This window comes from Filicampus tigris, chromosome 17 (genome assembly GCF_054856515.1).
Source record: "Filicampus tigris isolate MCC_2025a chromosome 17, RoL_Ftig_1.0, whole genome shotgun sequence".
In the NCBI taxonomy this organism is placed as follows: Eukaryota; Metazoa; Chordata; class Actinopteri; order Syngnathiformes; family Syngnathidae; genus Filicampus; species Filicampus tigris.
Window position 1 is genome coordinate 5,985,528 of NC_141233.1, and position 18,001 is coordinate 6,003,528.

At 43.3% G+C, this 18,001-nt stretch overlaps 1 protein-coding gene across 1 annotated transcript in view; it reads left to right on the forward strand.

Annotated features, from left to right (window-relative positions):
* The window catches only part of pds5b (PDS5 cohesin associated factor B), an 18,934-nt gene extending 2,400 nt beyond the window's left edge, over window positions 1–16,534 (forward strand). Inside the window, exons 2-35 of the mRNA XM_086012793.1 lie at window positions 3,279–3,406; window positions 3,467–3,670; window positions 3,744–3,830; window positions 4,031–4,128; window positions 4,215–4,341; window positions 4,805–4,885; window positions 4,960–5,100; window positions 6,102–6,217; window positions 6,301–6,395; window positions 7,640–7,785; window positions 7,860–8,011; window positions 8,101–8,214; window positions 8,321–8,402; window positions 8,479–8,527; window positions 8,648–8,787; window positions 8,895–9,010; window positions 9,073–9,178; window positions 9,454–9,614; window positions 9,853–9,976; window positions 10,053–10,211; window positions 10,422–10,490; window positions 10,813–10,949; window positions 11,074–11,197; window positions 11,271–11,475; window positions 11,557–11,671; window positions 12,068–12,200; window positions 12,273–12,392; window positions 12,739–12,801; window positions 12,867–13,012; window positions 13,089–13,161; window positions 13,508–13,926; window positions 14,443–14,523; window positions 14,671–14,773; window positions 16,004–16,534. Coding sequence (XP_085868919.1) covers window positions 3,299–3,406; window positions 3,467–3,670; window positions 3,744–3,830; window positions 4,031–4,128; window positions 4,215–4,341; window positions 4,805–4,885; window positions 4,960–5,100; window positions 6,102–6,217; window positions 6,301–6,395; window positions 7,640–7,785; window positions 7,860–8,011; window positions 8,101–8,214; window positions 8,321–8,402; window positions 8,479–8,527; window positions 8,648–8,787; window positions 8,895–9,010; window positions 9,073–9,178; window positions 9,454–9,614; window positions 9,853–9,976; window positions 10,053–10,211; window positions 10,422–10,490; window positions 10,813–10,949; window positions 11,074–11,197; window positions 11,271–11,475; window positions 11,557–11,671; window positions 12,068–12,200; window positions 12,273–12,392; window positions 12,739–12,801; window positions 12,867–13,012; window positions 13,089–13,161; window positions 13,508–13,926; window positions 14,443–14,523; window positions 14,671–14,773; window positions 16,004–16,036 — 4,227 coding nt within the window. The 5' untranslated portion in view covers window positions 3,279–3,298 and the 3' untranslated portion in view covers window positions 16,037–16,534. The remainder of the gene's footprint in view (window positions 1–3,278; window positions 3,407–3,466; window positions 3,671–3,743; window positions 3,831–4,030; window positions 4,129–4,214; window positions 4,342–4,804; window positions 4,886–4,959; window positions 5,101–6,101; window positions 6,218–6,300; window positions 6,396–7,639; window positions 7,786–7,859; window positions 8,012–8,100; window positions 8,215–8,320; window positions 8,403–8,478; window positions 8,528–8,647; window positions 8,788–8,894; window positions 9,011–9,072; window positions 9,179–9,453; window positions 9,615–9,852; window positions 9,977–10,052; window positions 10,212–10,421; window positions 10,491–10,812; window positions 10,950–11,073; window positions 11,198–11,270; window positions 11,476–11,556; window positions 11,672–12,067; window positions 12,201–12,272; window positions 12,393–12,738; window positions 12,802–12,866; window positions 13,013–13,088; window positions 13,162–13,507; window positions 13,927–14,442; window positions 14,524–14,670; window positions 14,774–16,003) is intronic.
* Window positions 16,535–18,001: the final 1,467 nt, after the last annotated feature.

Below are 18,001 nucleotides of genomic sequence, written 5' to 3' on the forward strand. Positions count from 1 at the left end.
CCGATTGCTGCATGAAGTTGGTGGTGGGCTGGTGGTGTCTTCTTTGCTAAATTTGTCTGTTGTAGCGGGCTGTCAACTTGAAACAAGTCGGCATTTATTTATTGCCCTATTAAAACTTGTGCTGTCTTCAAATATTTGTAGTAGGGGTGGGAATTTTGACTAATTTGCCCGCCGACTAGTCTCAATTTTTATTTGCGACTAGTCTATAAGCAAGAAAACTTGAAATTTAATACATATTGAATTCATAGTTTACAATGCAAATGCTTTGTGTATTTAGGGGCTATTTTAGCCCAAACATTCAGGACAGTTTGTTCATTTAAATTTTATTGACGTAACAACAACTGACTGAATAAAGGTGAAAAATTGAAAGAGAAATACATTTCTGATACATTTGCCAATGCAATGCATGGCATTTATTATGAATAATGTAATGAGTAATGGTACTGACTCCCAGTTCTGCAGGGTCTCATTCGTCAGCACCATATTAGGGGGGCGGGGGAATGGGCTGGGGGAGCAATTCTCTCTCGGTGCACAGCTTGTTTACGGAGGCAGAGGCGTGATGAACAAGATGTGTGATACTTAATGCAGCGTTTAACCGACTAGTAAAATGCTAAACGTTTAATATCTCGTAGACTAGTCGCGCACATCCCTAATTTGTAGTAGTCATTTTTTTTGCTGTTTTCTACTGTTATTGTCGTTTGTTTTAACTTGCTCTATCCTAATATTTTTGTCCGTATATGAAATGAGTAGTTTTAAAGTGTGACGCGTTTCTGCCTCCAGGTAATCTCACGTTTTTTTGTTTGTCTCCTATATTCTGCTTAGTATACAGCATTTGGTTTTATGGCCACCCAGTCTGACAACGGCGCTATAAATGTGAGAGGGCTGTAAACACTAGTAAGTGGAGCTACAATGGCGGTCTGGCAAGACAAGAGTATTGATGTCATTGATAATAAAATTCTAATCGATGTAAACATGTAGTGGTGCAGAAATTGAGAAAAAAGATTAGTCTATATCTGATCCATTTTGTGTGTTAGTTGTCAGTGTAAATGCGACATTTAAATGTCCATGTTCAAGGTAATTTTTAACTTGGAGCAGAAATTTGTTAAAAAACAAGTTGAATCCAGAATTGAACAAGATTGGGCATCAGTCATCAATGTAATTGTTGCGTGTAAAAGTCTATGTTAGAGTGGCTGAAGATCAAGTATCGGTAAATGAGTTTGAAGTTTGATTCAGTGTGTGCGTTAGTTGTCAGTGTAAATGTGAGATTGTAATGTCCACGTTCAAACAATGTCTAGACTGGCTCAGAAATGTTTTAAAGAAAGTTTAATCCCGATTTTGCTTTAGTTCTCAATGTAAATTTGTATGCTGCATCAGAAATTGTAACATTTAAAGCAAGGTTGATGCATATTTGATCCAGGTTGCATGTTAGCCAATGGTGTAAATGCTGTTTGAAAGGCCATGTTGAATTAAAATGGTTCTTGAATCAAAAGCTGTCACGTCAAATAAATTTCATCCAGATGATCCAGTTGTGCATCAGTGATCCGTGTAAATACAACAACTAAAAGTCAATTTTTTGCTAGGTCAGAAATGATTAACAATCCGGATTGGGCATCAGTCAGCAAAAAGATCGACAGTAATTGCAACATGTCTAAATCTGTTACAGTTTGTTGTACCTGGATGTAACATTTCAAATGTTCACTCGATTTCAACTTTTAAAAGCCTTGGTGGCAGTCTCAATTTTTGCAGTTTTGTGGCTGTGATGATGAAAACAATGGAAATGATAAAGACTGTTGCATTTGCTTAACTGTTATATGGTGTGCTGTCGCTAAAGTTGGGCTATGACTTGATGAGATGAATGCGATTATCTATTAAAGGTCACACGTGCGACACACACAGTTTGGATTTTCGGCAGCCATGTTAGAGTTCATCACATGAGACGGTAGCTTGGCTTGAGTTTGTTTGGTGTTACTTTTTGTGTTTGCTGTCCCTCCCCCAACACACACACACGCTCATCATACGCTAACAGCTGATGGTGCCCACACATAAACTGTTTGTGTGTGTGAGTGCTAAACTTAGTACAGTGATATATTTAAAGAAATCATTGAGGCGCTAGGGGTGGGCGATTATGGGCAAAAAAATATATATATATCTTGAATTTTTTTCAAAAAACCCGATAACGATAATTTGACGATATTCGACAAAAAATATTTTAAATCGGCACTTGCTTCACAGACTAATTGTGGATAGACTGCGTTTGTGAACAACAGCTCTTTTAAATGGCTTAATACAGCTTCTGCAAAACATAACGATATTATACGGCAATATTTTAACAATGAACAAAAAACTATGTCTAGACTTAGATTGATTTTGGGGAATATTTATGTCATTTAAATGTCTGTCCTGTTATTCCATAATGCTGTGACATTTTGAGCTGCAGTAAGTACTGGTGTACCACTGCCAACTACTACAGCATTCAGAACATTGGCTGCGGTAATCAGAATAAAGTGGAAGAACAAAACTGCAGTTTATCGAAAAGTTCATTTTCCCACTCATTCATCGCTGTGATGTGTATCGTGAAATGACGATATATATCGCCCACCTCTCTGAGGCGCAGTACGAATTTCTTTTATTCACTGAATTATGATCTTCAATATAAATAGATTTCACATTTGCAAATTGTAAAAGCAAATGACATTCAAATTAAACATGTTTTTTTTTTTTTCCCTGAGACCGGGTAACAGGTTTTGTGGACGATGGTTAACGGTCAACGTAACCTTGTGCTGTTGTAGTATGCTAGTTGATCCTGCTCTGCAACAGACAAGTCGGAAAAAAGATGACCACAAAATGTTTATTATGGAATCATTAGTTATTCAATTAATTGTTTCAGCTCGAACTCCACTCTTGTTGTCTGCGTCTTCGCGGAAATTACAGTCACTTTTTGAAAAAAAATCTGTAGCGAGGTTGGAAAAAGTGGCTGCTAATTTAAATCACCTCCTCGCTTTTCACAACCATGTCGTTAGTGTGATCAGCGCAGCGGATCTTTGAACGACAGAAACTGCCAAAAATTTGAATTAATCACCCAGCCCGATTATTCATGTTGCTGTTTTAGACAACTTTTAACGTTACCGCCCAAATCATATTGCTAGTCACCATGTCCGCTAGCTACTTTTTTTTTTTTTTTTTTTTTTACTGTTTACAGAATCCATGTCTTCAGTCAGGTGTTTGCTCACCGCTTCCTGTTTTACAACCTTCTTCTGTTGTTATGTGTTTGTGTTCAGGCAGTGAAGAGCTCCAGAGGATGGCTCACTCTAAAGCTCGAGCCGCTGACGGGAAGGTCACCTACCCCCCGGGGGTGAAGGAGATCTCCGACAAGATCTCCAAGGAGGAGATGGTCCGCCGCCTCAAGGTGAGTCCTCACATCTCGTTCTGTTGACACTCATTGATGCAACAATGACTCCATCATCAGATGGTGGTGAAGACCTTCATGGACATGGACCAGGACTCAGAGGAGGAGAAGGAGCTCTACCTGAACCTGGCCCTGCACCTGGCCTCCGACTTTTTTCTCAAGCACCCCGACAAGGACGTACGCCTGCTGGTGGCGTGCTGCCTGGCCGACATTTTCCGCATCTACGCTCCAGAGGCGCCCTACACCTCTCCCGACAAGCTGAAGGTACCAGAACATCTCGTTTTTGTGATACCTTCTTGGAGAATCTCTTCATTTTTACTCTTTGTGCTCCCTGCAGGACATTTTCATGTTCATCACCAGGCAGCTGAAAGGTCTGGAGGACACAAAAAGCGCTCAGTTTAACAGATACTTCTACCTGCTGGAGGTGTGTGTTTAGCGAGTCGGCGTCGCCGGTGTGAACCTAGCCTATGAGAGAAAGGGATTAACAGCAAACTCACTCAGTCATGCCCTCTGGGAAGTTAGAAAAAATTAAGCCCTGGCCTAGTTTGATGTTAGCATTGTTTGCTAACAATTAGTTAGTGGTAGCGGCATCTGTGTTGACATGCTTCCTGTTTTTGTGCTCAGAACATCGCCTGGGTCAAGTCGTACAACATCTGCTTCGAGCTGGAGGACAGCAACGAGATCTTCACCCAGCTCTACCGCACACTCTTCCAGGTCATCAAGTAAGTCCTCGGACCCACTCCCGTCACCCTCCCACCCAGGCATCTCTTCAGAGATGAACGTCCGCCCACTCCCTTTGTTTCCCTAGCAACGGCCACAACCAGAAGGTGCACATGCACATGGTGGACCTAATGAGCTCCATCATCTGTGAGGGCGACACTGTGTCCCAGGAGCTGCTGGACACGGTCCTGGTCAACCTGGTGCCAGCGCACAAGGTGTGTGTAGCATTCCAACACACACACACACGCACGCAGCACACACACCCACACACACCCACACACAATAACACGCTAGTGCTAGGAAGGCTTTTTTTTTCATACACTCTCATTCAATGAGCCCCCTGCAGCTAGGATGTGGTATTGCAGCTGAGAAGTATAGAGGTCTTAAATTGGATCAAAGTTGCCTTAAAGAGGTTTTGAAATGGAGCAAACCAGCATTTAAAAGGTCTTAAGTGTGTTTAAATTGGCCTCAAACCTGATCGAACAGGCCTTAAAGGTATTTTCAATTTGCTCAAATTGGCCTTAAAATGTCTTCAGTTATATTAAACCAGTCTTCTAAAGGTCTTAAATTCAATCAATTGGTTTTCAAAAGGTCTTTGATTTGATGGGGAATCCTAATGCTGGGGAAAGTATTGAAACAACATATTCAATTAGTATCTGTCTTTTTCTTTGCGTGCAGAATTTGAACAAGCAAGCGTACGACCTGGCCAAAGCGCTGCTGAAGAGGACTGCTCAGGCCATCGAGCCTTACATCACCAACGTGAGATGAATTCAAATTTGGATCTTTTCTTGTGTGCGGTGTCGACTGGTCGCTAACGTTTGTGCGCCGTTCAGTTCTTCAACCAGGTGCTGATGCTGGGCAAGACGTCGGTGAGCGACCTGTCCGAGCACGTGTTCGACTTGATCCTGGAGCTGTACAACATCGACAGCCACCTGCTGCTCTCTGTGCTGCCGCAGCTCGAGTTCAAGCTGAAGGTACAAAAGAGAACGGAGAAACAAAATGGCTTTATATTCTTATACTCGCAAGTATAACTTCCCACTTTACTGACATGTTTTGTGTTCTTGAACAAAAAAGTCTCTAAACCCCAGTTTTTTTTTGGGTCCAAGTATGGAAAATGATTTTGTTTTCCTATTGATATTCTATTATTATTTTGCTGGCAACTAAATGAATTAATTCCTGCACCCGTGGGGAGCTTTAATTCCAACTCTTAATGTTATTATTGTTTCAATAATTATTATTTACAATATAATATATTATGATTATTATAATGCGGATTAAATTGACTTTTTCAAAGGCTTACCTTTTGAAAGTGCTTTAATTTTTATTCCTGTTAGTTTTCAGATGACTAAATTGCCTTTGAGGGTGGCTTTAATTCTTATTCCTACTGTCATTCTGGCAACTAAATTGCCTTTTAAGGGGCTTGAATTTCTACTTATTCTGTCAACTAAATATTTTTCTGAGGAGTGTTTATTCTTATTCCATTTTGGGGGGCTTTAACCTGTGCATTCTGGTAAAAATAAGATGATATTCGCAGGGTCCCAGATGCACCGCAGCTGAAAGTTGCTCATTGGCAGTGCTTATTCATCATGACAGGTTGTACAAAAATCAACCAAGAATCTACACTCTGAAATATGGCCTATCGTTTGAAAGTGATCTATTTTCGGGATATGGACCCATTTCCAGGAATCTTCCACTAACTAACTCCACTAAGGCAATTCACCCCCACCAAATATAAACGGGCTGCTCTCATTTGACATCTTTGCAGCTTTTTGTGATTGCTGTTAGCGAGAAAGCTTCCAGTCAGCATAATATCACCGTCGGAGTCTCAAAGGCATCCAGCAGATGGAGAAAGCTCATTAATCGCCGTCATCTCCTCAAAATAACAGCCGCTATAACACCCCCATCCATGCAAATTGCACCTCTCTTCTCTCCATTTTCCAACATAGTGAAGGACTTTCTCCGTCTTTTTGTGCAGAGTAACGACAACGACGAGAGGCTGCAGGTGGTCAAGCTGCTGGCCAAGATGTTTGGCGCCAAGGACTCGGAGTTGGCGGCGCAGAATAAACCGCTGTGGCAGTGCTACCTGGGCAGGTAGATCCCGGAAGCCAAATATGTATTTTTGTTCAGATTAATGTGATGGTGTCTGCCATGAACACTGTCGCCGTCTTGGAAAGGTTCAACGACATCCACGTGCCCATCAGACTGGAGTGCGTCAAGTTTGCCAGTCATTGTCTCATGAACCACCCAGACCTGGCCAAAGACCTCACAGGTAACTGACGTCCAGTCTCCACTCCACGATTAATGTAATTATGGCACATATGCAAACAGAAAAAAAACAAAAAAAACCCGATGTGAATCAAAATCCTTGAAATTAGCACATTTTGACATCGTGCTACACCGTAAGCAAAAAGGTTAGGCAAGTAAGCATCACGTATCTTTCTATTCTAGGGTACCTGCTTCCAATTGTGGCTCATTTGGAGGAATTCCCTAATCAATTATCAAATTAATCGATAAATCTTTTCATAATCGCTTCATTGTTTTAATGTAAACGTCCAAATTCTTAGAAGATGGTACTATCAGCTAGTGATAGGACGAGCAACACTGGTGCATCAGCACTGTGCCAAGATGTCAAGTGTGAAACCCCGTATTGGTGCGTGTATTGCTTTAACAAAAAAATCATGTGACCAATACAGGAAGTGTGTTGTTTGGCTGTGCCGTATCAAATTGTGTTTATAAGGAAACAAACTGTATCGACATGTTGTGGGTTTGTTGGATGGAGATTGAACACTTTGGTTAACAAAACATAAGTTACACGTTATCTCGAAACGTTATTAGATAAATCTGTTATATATGACATGATCATTTGAACCTTTACACAAACAAGCAGATTTTGAACTCAGCAAACAAACGGAGCAAATACAATATACAAACATCACATTGTAAGTACAAAACTAGCAATTGAACAAAGATTGAATGTTATTTCACAAGCTAATGTTGGGTCAGCTGCAAGTTTATCCTTTTTTACATAATGTGACCTGCAATGATTTTTGATGTAGAGCAGAGGTTAGTGTTGACTGACCAACACAGTATCACTACAGTGTCAACACATGTCGTGTACTGTGTCAATACACTCCATGAGGTATCATCAACCCATCACTACTATCAGCAGTAAATATTCTCAGCTTCCTTGTACTTCTCCATAAACCCAGACTAATTATCTTTGTGTTGAAACAAAATAAAACATTTGCAAACATTTCATTCGGAAAACAAGTGCTCAACATTTTTGCCAATTTTCTGACATTTTACGGACCACATCAGAATCTGAATAATAATTGATTTGTGTTTTCTACACTGTCAATTTGAAATGATGTCGTCGTGGGCACCGCCATGAGTTTGGAAGCCTTCAAATTCATCCATTTTGACAGTTGGATACATTAGCTCGCCAAAGTCAGAGACTTTCCAGACATGTATGCTTGGCTCACGTTTTTCTGCGCGCGCGTTTGTCGTTGCCAGAATTCTTAAGGGTGCGTTCGCACGACCCGGAGGAGGCCATTCGCCACGACGTCATCGTCTCCATCGTGACCGCCGCCAAGAAGGACCTCTCCCTGGTCAACGATGCCTTGCTCAACTTTGTCAAAGAGCGCACCTTGGATAAAAGGGTAAGGCATTGATACCGGAGTACCTTTTTAAAAATATCTCAGGTCACAATGGCATTTGCTGCTTCCCCTCTCAGTGGCGCGTACGCAAGGAGGCCATGATGGGCCTGGCGTCCATCTACAGGAAGTACTCGCTGCAGGGCGAGGGCGGGCGCGAGGCGTCCAAGCAGATCTCGTGGATCAAAGACAAGCTTCTGCACATCTACTACCAGAACAGTATTGACGACAGGTGTGTGTTCGCGAATGGACGGACGTCAAGAAATGACACGCATCAGGACGAAACTTTCACTTTCCTGACTGTCCCGCCGTGTTGTTCAGGTTACTAGTGGAGCGCGTCTTTGCCCAGTACATGGTTCCTCACAACCTGGAGACGGCAGAGAGGATGAAGTGTCTTTATTACCTCTACGCTACCTTGGACACCAACGCCGTCAAGTGAGTCGTCCTCAGTAGTCTTGAAGTTAGTAAAGCTACCTGAAGGCCCTCTGGGGAATTGCTTGTTACAGGGTGCATGAACCCCGCGTTGATTCTCTCCTTGCAGAGCCCTCAATGAGATGTGGAAGTGTCAGAATCTGCTGAGGCACAACGTCAAAGACCTGCTGGACCTGGTCAAGAAACCCAAGGTAGCGCTAGGAAGCCTGGAATCTGCCGGTTTCCTCAAACATGTTTCCAGCATGTTTATTTTTCTTGTTTTTGCAGTCGGAATCATCCAGCAAGGCGATTTTCGCCAAAGTCATGGTCATCACCAGTAAGGAACCGCTTTGTACTGCTCACTGTGCCACGAAACATTTTAAAGGAGATGTCGCCAAACAATTCGAAGGATCATTTTCCATAATAAGTCGCCTTTAACATTGGGTGCGTCTCTCAGGAAACCTTCCAGACCCGGGCAAGGCACAGGACTTTGTCAAGAAGCTGGCTCAGGTCCTAGAGGATGACGAGCGGATCCGGGACCAGCTGGAGACGTTGGTCAGCCCCTCGTGCTCCTGCAAGCAGGCAGAAGTGTGCGTGGTGAGTACTTTTTCACTTTACTACAGAAGTCCCACTTTCTCACATTGGTAAATTGTCAACTATGTACTGTTTACCTACTACATTCATTTTTTTTTTTTTCAACGCAGCGAGACATCACAAAGAAGCTGGGAAGTCCCAAACAGCCCAGCAATCCCTTTCTGGAGATGGTCAAGTTCCTCTTGGAGAGAATCGCTCCCGTCCACATCGACACCGAGTCCATCAGGTACCTGCCGAGTGATGTTTTAGCACTCGTTATCACAAATGCTAATTCCGTGCTCTTGTCAGCGCTCTGATCAAACAGGTCAACAAATCCATCGAGGGAACGGCCGACGACGACGAGGAGGGCGTTCCCACAGACAGCGCCATCAGAGCCGGCCTGGAACTGCTCAAGGTAATATATTGCCGCTGTCCTGTGAGGAAGTTATGTCCAATTTTTGAGACAATTTTGATGTCTGTAACGCAAAAGCACCATTCACGTAAAAATAAAAAAAAATTGGGGAAAAAATGGACATAAGTGTTTTACACAGGAAAGCGATGATACATATGTAATATAATAAAAGCATTTTCACTGGCAGAGGCAGCACTTCATTTTGTCTTGTATTGTGCGAGACACATTGTCATGTAACTATTAAGCCTGACTTGAGATGGCCTTCTGATGGCCCCCAGGTGTTGTCCTTCACGCACCCTGTGTCCTTCCACTCGGCCGAGACCTTCGAGTCTCTGCTGGGCTGCCTGAAGATGGACGACGAGAAGGTGGCCGAAGCGGCGCTGCAGATCTTCAAGAACACCGGCAGCAAGATGGAGGAGAGCTACCCGCACATCAAGTCGTACGTGCCAGAGTTGTTTTGACGCGTTTGATAAATGGTGAATATGTTCAGTTTCTCCATTAATAATGGAGGATTTTTCTTGTGGAAAATGTTCTTCAAAATCTTGTTGTTTTTTTCCCCTTACTGATGCATTTGTCAATTTAAAGCAGGCTTAATTAGATGGTGTACCCAGCATTCTCCCATTATCATTTATTAATTACACATCACCATCTCTTGTGTTTCTTGCCGCCTTCTCTAGTGTCTTGCTTCCAGTGCTGCAGTCCAAAGCCAAACGGGGTCCGCCTCGCCAGGCCAAGTACGCCATCCACTGCATTAATGCCATGTTCGTCAACAGAGACACACATTTTGCACAAATCTTTGAGGTCAGTCCATGTTCCGATTAGGTTAGTTCCGCACGGAACACTTTACTTAGCGTTTGTGTGTGCTTGTTGTGTGTAGCCGCTACACAAAGGCCTGGACCCGGCCAACCTGGAGCAGCTCATCACCCCTCTGACCACACTCGGGCACCTGGCCCAGCTGGCCCCCGAGCAGTTTGCCGCCCCCCTCAAGTCGCTGGTGGCCAACTTCATCGTGAAGGATCTGCTCATGAATGACAGGGTACGAGTCAAGATGCCTTTTTGGAAGCCTGAACAAAGACTAAACTTTATACATTTTTAATTTGATTTGGTGAACATGCGCAGGAGCAACGACACTCATTTAAACCCTCGTAAAATGTTTCTGCTGGTTTTTATTTAGCTTTCACAGTGACCAGAGTATGAAGAAGCATCATAAAATGCACATAGACGGTTTTCATGCTGTTGTGTGCAGATTCCAGGCAAGAAGACCACCAAACTTTGGGTTCCTGATGATGAAGTTTCACCCGAGACCATGGCTAAGGTCAGCGGAAGTCCCTAAATGTGGACACGAGAGAAAATACCAAATAAAAATGAAGAACATTACATTTCTTGTGTTGCTGAAATTAGCTATCCCATTTAATGCTGGTCCAATTGGGGGCAGAGTTAAGGCATTGTGACTAAGCAAGTGGCTTCTTACTTACGGAAGTGGAGTCTAGATTGGGAGAAGTCAGAAATGACTGCAGAAAGAGAACTGTTTGTATACAAACAATAAAAAGTCACTTTTCCACGATGAGCCAACTTTAAATGTTATTTTTAAGATTACGTTTATTTTATTTTGATGATGTGAATGGTGTGATGTTCAGATCCAGGGCATCAAGCTGATGGTTCGCTGGCTGCTGGGTGTGAAAAACAACCAGAGCAAGTCGGGCAACTCCACGTTGCGCATGTTGACGGCCATCTTGCACAGCGACGGAGATCTCACAGAGCAAGGAAAGATGGGGTACGTACGCCTCGTTTACTTTTCAACCTTAAAGGCTGTCATTTGTATCAAAGTGGATTAGAACAGATCCACCGCCGCTTCCTCCTGCGTCCTCATTTACGCGTGCCGTCGGCGTCGTTCTCAGCAAACCCGACATGTCGAGGCTGCGCCTGGCCGCCGCCTCCGCCCTGCTGAAGCTGGCCCAGGAGCCCTGTTACCACGAGATCATCACCCTGGAGCAGTACCAGTTGTGCGCGCTCGTCATCAACGTACGTCAGCTCCTCCTGCAAAATCTGCGTCACCTCCCCGCATGCCCAATCAACACTCTTTTGCTCCTTTCAGGACGAGTGCTACCAGGTGCGTCAGGGTTTCTCGCAAAAGCTCCACCGGGGCCTGTGCCGCGTGCGCCTGCCTCTGGAGTACATGGCCGTGTTCGCCCTGTGCGCCAAGGACCCCGTCAAGGAGCGGCGGGCCCACGCGCGCCAGTGCCTGGTCAAGAATGTCAACATACGGCGCGAATACCTCAAGCAGCACGCCGCCATCAGCGGTAATCACCAGACACATGCGGGTGATTCATATTTTCCAAGGGGTTGAAATTGAAGTGGTTTGATGATTTGTGATCAAACAGACAAATTGTTCTCGCTGCTGCCGGAGTACGTGGTGCCGTATGCCATTCACCTGCTGGCACATGACCCAGACTACGTCAAAGTGCAGGACATCGAGCAACTCAAAGACATCAAGGAGTGAGTAGAATTGATAAAGGGGACAATTTTTTTGGTGAGGGTGACTTAAGTGTTGCTAACTTATTACTGTCAGGCCCGATCAGCTGGTATTAGCTATGTTAAAATCGGCTAAAAAATCGGCGGATTTGTTGTTCAAAAAAGCAACTAGCAACAAATGTAACCGCTTTTTGTGGCGTTATTCATCACTCACTATTTTTATTTTTTTTAAATATTTTTATAATTAATGGGTGACATACAAACACTTAAAAAGTCAGTTTTCCCAAACATTATCTTAAATACTTTTAAAATGTGATTTATTTGACTTCCTTCCTACATGTGCCCAGAAGTTCTTTAAAATGTTTCACTTTGAACCCTTCCACCATATTTGGTAATTCTATCTCTGCATTTCCCGGCCAGAGCTCTGTGGTTTGTGCTGGAGATCATCATGGCCAAGAACGAGAACAACAGCCACGCCTTCATCAGGAAGATGGTGGAGAACATCAAGCAGACGAAGGATGCGCAGTCGCCCGCCGACTCCAAAACCAACGAGGTACACGTCGCTGCATCTTCAGGCCCAATTCCTGCCTGTATTTAACCGTATGCCAACAATTTCCCTCGGCAGAAACTGTACACGGTGTGCGACGTGGCCATGCACATCATCATGTCCAAGAGCACCACCTACAGCCTGGAGTCACCCAAAGACCCCGTCCTGCCCACCAGCTTATTCACAAAGCCCGATAAGGTTGCTAGCGCCATAAAAACAGCTTTAAATTGTCTAGTAACATCAATTCAACAAGTATTTTTCCTGGTTGTGTTCCTTGTTGCTAGGCAGAATTTACAAAGCTCGATCATAGTGTGCAAAGTATGCATTATGCTGAATTTGATCAATTGAAATGTGTTCTATTTACATGTTGTTGTTTTTTTTTTTTAATTCATTGTTTTTTTTAAATTGTCATTTAATTAAAGGTATTCATCCATCTCGATATAGAGAAATTGACGATGGTCTCTGCTCCATATTCCATATAAAATGTACATTAGAAATGAAGAGAAACAACATCTTTTTATCATGTAAACACTTCTCGTTTCAGAATTTTAGCAACACTAAAAATTATCTTCCAGCCGAGATGAAGTCGTTCTTCACGCAAGGAAAGGTGAGTGTGCTTTTGTTGTTTTTGTTTTTGTTGTTGTTGTTGTTCTTACGTTTCATTCCATGCAGCCCAAATCCGCCAACGTCCTTGGCGCCGTAAACAAACCGCTGTCGTCGGCTGGCAAGCAGATCCAAAGCAAAGCGTCCCGCATGGAGACGGCCAGCAACGACGACTCCTCGTCCAATCCCGGCTCGCCACAGCGCGGCAAGACCAGGTAGAGGCCTCTGGCACTTGAGGCGCTGCGCGGAAACGTAATGATATTCTAACTTGTGATATTTTTGCCCTCTCAGACACGACAGCACTGAAATGGACCACAGCGAAAACGAGGACTTCAGCAGAAAGCGAGCAGACAGCACTGACAAGGTGGCACCATCGTATACCATAGTCTTTCTTTTAAGGCAGTTTATGAGAGGACAAAATGACCACAACATTTGCAAAAACATAAGCTGTGCAACCTGTAGATACTGAATAAAAAAATCGATGACAAAGACTGTGATGGGAGAACCTCAAGGATAAACCAAATAGCAATAACAAGACAACACTCAATGGCACCTGATTCGGCAACCTGGGGGGAAACAAGGAGAAAAGAGTGCAAAAAGTAAAAGACGCACGTCGGGTACCAGGGGATAAATGAATAGTAAAATATGAGCAAAAATAAAGAACAAAAGGATGGACGTTGGTTGTTGTCCAACTTTTGGTGTCCTTCCAGGAGAGCGAGAAGCCTCGCGGTCGCAAGCGCGGCTTGACGGCCGGCGATGACGGCGACATGAAACCAAAACGCGGGCGCAAAAAAGCCGTGGCTGTCAGCGCCGCCATGGAGACCGAGGACCAGTGGGGGGACGAGGACAACGGGCCCGAGGACGAGCAAAACAGTCCGCCCAAGAAGGGACGCAGGGGGAGACCCCCCAAGGCGGCCGCGTCGGCTAATCAGGACGCCACGCCTACCAAAGGGAAGAGGGGACGCAAGAAGGCGGCCCCCCCGCCCGAGGAAGAGGACGAAGAGGAAGAGGATGAGAGGCCCGATGAGGAGGCGGAGGACGACGAGGAAGATGACGACGCCGGAGCCGAGAACGTGGAAGTCAAGACCAGAGCGGGACGGCAGGCCAGGACGCCCCGGCGATCGCAAAGGTGACGCAACACCAACAAACACTTAAGTACTGAACACTGATCAAAAAAGTTGTATCTCAAATCATCGTGCCCCTTTGAAATGAATCCGTTCCAGCCTGTCAACCAAACCTTTTGTTTTTCATTAAAAGACAAATACTCCACAGTTTTGTGTATTATAAAACGTAGTGATGACATAAATAAAAAGAATGTAAAGAATTGTGGTATCACTATATATCATTAATAAACTGTTTACATCAAAGTTTACCTTTTTAACTTCATGGCCACTTTTGGACAATTCAAACCCATGAAAAATATCTGTAAAGTATAAATTAAATGGCAATTTTTTCTAGTAAAAAGAAAAAATATCTATTTAGCAAGAAACATGAAGTAGACACTTGATTTGCTTTATTCAGTCACAAAAAGACGACATAGTGGTATCTGGTATGGTTGTGTATGACGTTTGAGACACGTTGATACGTTTACGACATATCGTAGACACTTGCGTTACGTTTCATCTGTTTGTACGCTTATCATCAGCTCCGACGTGTCCGAGTCGACGCCGCAAAAGAGGAGAGGACGGCCGCCCAAGTCGGCTCAACCTCCTGCCAAGAAACCAACGTAAGCCAACATTGTGGACAACATGAGACTTCATCGGGCTGAAACAATTAATTGAATAATTTGGTTTCAAAAAATGCCAAAACAAAATCTTACAATTTGTTGTTTGATAATTGGGGGATTTTTTTTTGTTTGTTTGTTTTGTTTCAGGCGCGGAGGACGGTCGAAGGCGGCGGCCGCTAAAGACGACTCTGAGCATGAGGAGGACGAAGAGGACGAGGAAGAGCAGCAGGAGGAGGAGCCTACACCGAAGGTCTGCAAAAACACAGCTCCTCAGCGATAACGCGGAAATATGTGTCTCTTCAAGTACCACCATAATGACCAACATTCATACTGATATAACCCCTAAAAGTTACCTAAATACTCTTAAAACTATGAAAGACTCCTAGGAATGACCTAAATAGTAAAATACTCCCGCAACGTCACCTAAACACTCATGAAACTATGAAATAATCCTTAAAAGTTACATAAATACTCTTAAAACTACAAAATAATGGCTTATTACTTACTCTAACTCTATGGAATACCCTCTAAATGTAACCTTTTAAATCCAACCTAAGTAACCTTAATGTACTTAAGTGCTTCTTTGAAGTTACCGAAATTCTCGAAAATATGAAAATGGGAAAATAATCACTTAAGTTAAATAATTATGCAAAATGTATTCCACAAGAAATATTACAAACTGTACCCAAATGTTTGTAAACAAACCATCGTAAATGATCAATTGTCAATGTATTGTACTTCAAAATTATTTTTTTTAAGTTCAAGCCACTTTGACATTACTGTACATTGTATACTCAGTTTGTAGATTTAATTCAGTGATATCTGTACATACCACTAGAGGGAGCCTGTGTACCACACTTGCAGAATGATGACTCTAGGACAGGGGTGCCCATTACGTCGATCGCGATCGACCGGTCGATCGCAAAGGCATCGTGGGTAGATCACCAGCCTATCATCTGTCCTCACTACTGTATTGCTAGGTTCACACCAGCTGTGCTGTGTTAATGTAGTTCGCGCGGGTGGGCGCCGTTGCGTGCGGGGTAGCGCGAATGATGCATTTGAAGCGGTGGGATGCGGAGCGAAGCACCGGAAATCCGCCCATTCGCTCCACTAGGGGCGTATAAACAAGTCAACTTTTTGCCATTCCGCCTCGCGGCAGCCAGTCAGCATTGGGCACACTAGGTCACACACAGCGTCGTGTTCACGCGGCTTTTTAAAAAAAAATTTTTAACAGTTATTGAAGTTTACCAAGACAGCAATATTGATAGCATTAGCATAGTTTGCAAAAAAAAGTTGACAAAGTATCTATGTATGTACGTTGAGATCGAACATTTTTTATTTTTTTGCATATTATTGTTTTTTAATGAATGAACATTGAAAAAGCAAAGATTTCTACACACTGTCCCTTTATGACGCGTCTAGTTTGTTTGTGACACATTGACACTGTTTCCGACACCTACCGAGCTGTTTTTCCGTTCAGGGTCGCAAGAAGGTGGCGGGCCGAAGAAGATGAGCCCGCGGCCGAGAGCCAAGTAATGAAATCTGAATTATGGACAAACCACATGAACACTTTTCATACACGGTTCACCGCCACTGTTACACCGGCCCACACGGGCACACTGCTAGTTCCTGCGTGCCGCTTCCCTCTTCCTGTGTTCCCGCCGCCGTGTTGATGTTGGCCACGTGTGTTAGCTAGACGTTCACTTTTAACAAAACAAAACAAAAAAAAACGTGTGCTTGTAAATAGTTTCTTTTTGTGCATTTCATGTGTTCATGTTTGTCGTGTTTGATGCTGACTGCAGGGGGCGCTCACCTTGTTATTGTTATAATTATTATTATTATTATTATTATTGTTATTAAAAAAGAAAAAAACAAGTGTTCCTCCCATCATCGCCCTCTTCCTCCAAGAGATTATTCACCAGTTTTTGTGCTGTCCCCTTAATTTTTGTTTACAGCCTGTACATTAATAAGACCCTTTTTTACCGTGGATTAAAAAAAAATGTACAAAAGATCACTTTAGTATTATTTTTACTCTTTTTTTCAAATGTCTTTTACTTTGTGACAGAAGTGTCTGGAAAACCTACACATCACTTTTGATAAAGTGGTCACTCGTGATGCGTTTAGGTTGAGCAAACTTGGCAATAGCAACTTTTTTTTCTGTTAGTTACTTCCCGTAAAATCACCCAAATTAAATGACTTTAATAACATTTTATTATTACTGTGTATGTATATGTGCATATATATAACGGTACGCTAAATCACGTTTCGGTTCGGTTCGTTTTTTTGGGAAACTTCGGTTCAGTATATTCGATACAAAATATAAATAAAAGCGAACCATTCGGGTGATTTTCTAAGAAATTACACCAGAATAAAAAATACATTACCAATAAAGATCTCTTAATTTAGTAAATTATTAAAACACTGAAATCTTTAAACACTCAGCAGCAACAGCCTATGGAACATCTAAGTATTCAAGTCCATCTCATGTAGCAATGTCGGCACACAACGTTCGGACTTGGACAGGTACCTTTCCCCATCGGCGATTTTAACAGGACAGCCAGAATGTTCCCAAACAGTAGACCGCAGTGTACGGGGCACCTTCGAGCTCTGTCTCTTTTCTGGCTCTCTCTTTTGTGCCCTACCTTCCTCTCCCGCGTGCAACAGTCAGTAGCGCCCGTGCGTAAACTCGCGCTAATAAGTGGACCGAACCGAACATGCCACACCGAAACGTATTGATACACCCACGTGTACCGTTACACACCTAATATATATATATCTACTGTATATACGTTTTAAAATTGTATGTCGCATACGTTTTGGTGCAGGGGTGTTGTGCCTGGGCGAAGCATTTCTAGTTACCCATTCAGCCCGTGTGCTAAGTGGTAATAAATTGTTAATGGTCATTTATTGCCATTGGTTAAACACACACACACATATAGGCCTCGTGTGTGCGAGTGCATGTGTTTTATGGCCAGGAAGAGGCTGCCGTTACTTGGCAACCAGACGCAGGCGACGAAATGGCAAGTGTGACCATGGGGCCCCAGCTGTTTGCCACCACTTGCCACCAATCAGCCCTAAATGGTAAATTTGCTTATGGATGACTGATGCTCATAATGCCCCCCTTTTACACCACCTGTGTCACACTAAACATGGAGATGAAATATGATTATTTTTTTATGCAAAAGTCAGGGAGGTTATTACCACGGCAAAGGCCTTTTTTCACTATTAGTTTTGTCCAAAAACATACATTCAACCGGAGTCCATTTTGGTTCAGGTTTACACTGTGTGGGTTGATTTTGCTCTTTTCTGGTACTTAGCAGTAATAAAATACCGCCCTCACTTGCCACCAATCAGATGATCTAAATTAAGATCGTTGGGTGTTGGCGCAGGTCGGCGGTCTCCTTGAGTCAACCATTTGGTCCGCATGTTGAGCGGGAACAATTGCTGCCACCAATCAGCCCTAAATAGCATCAATGTC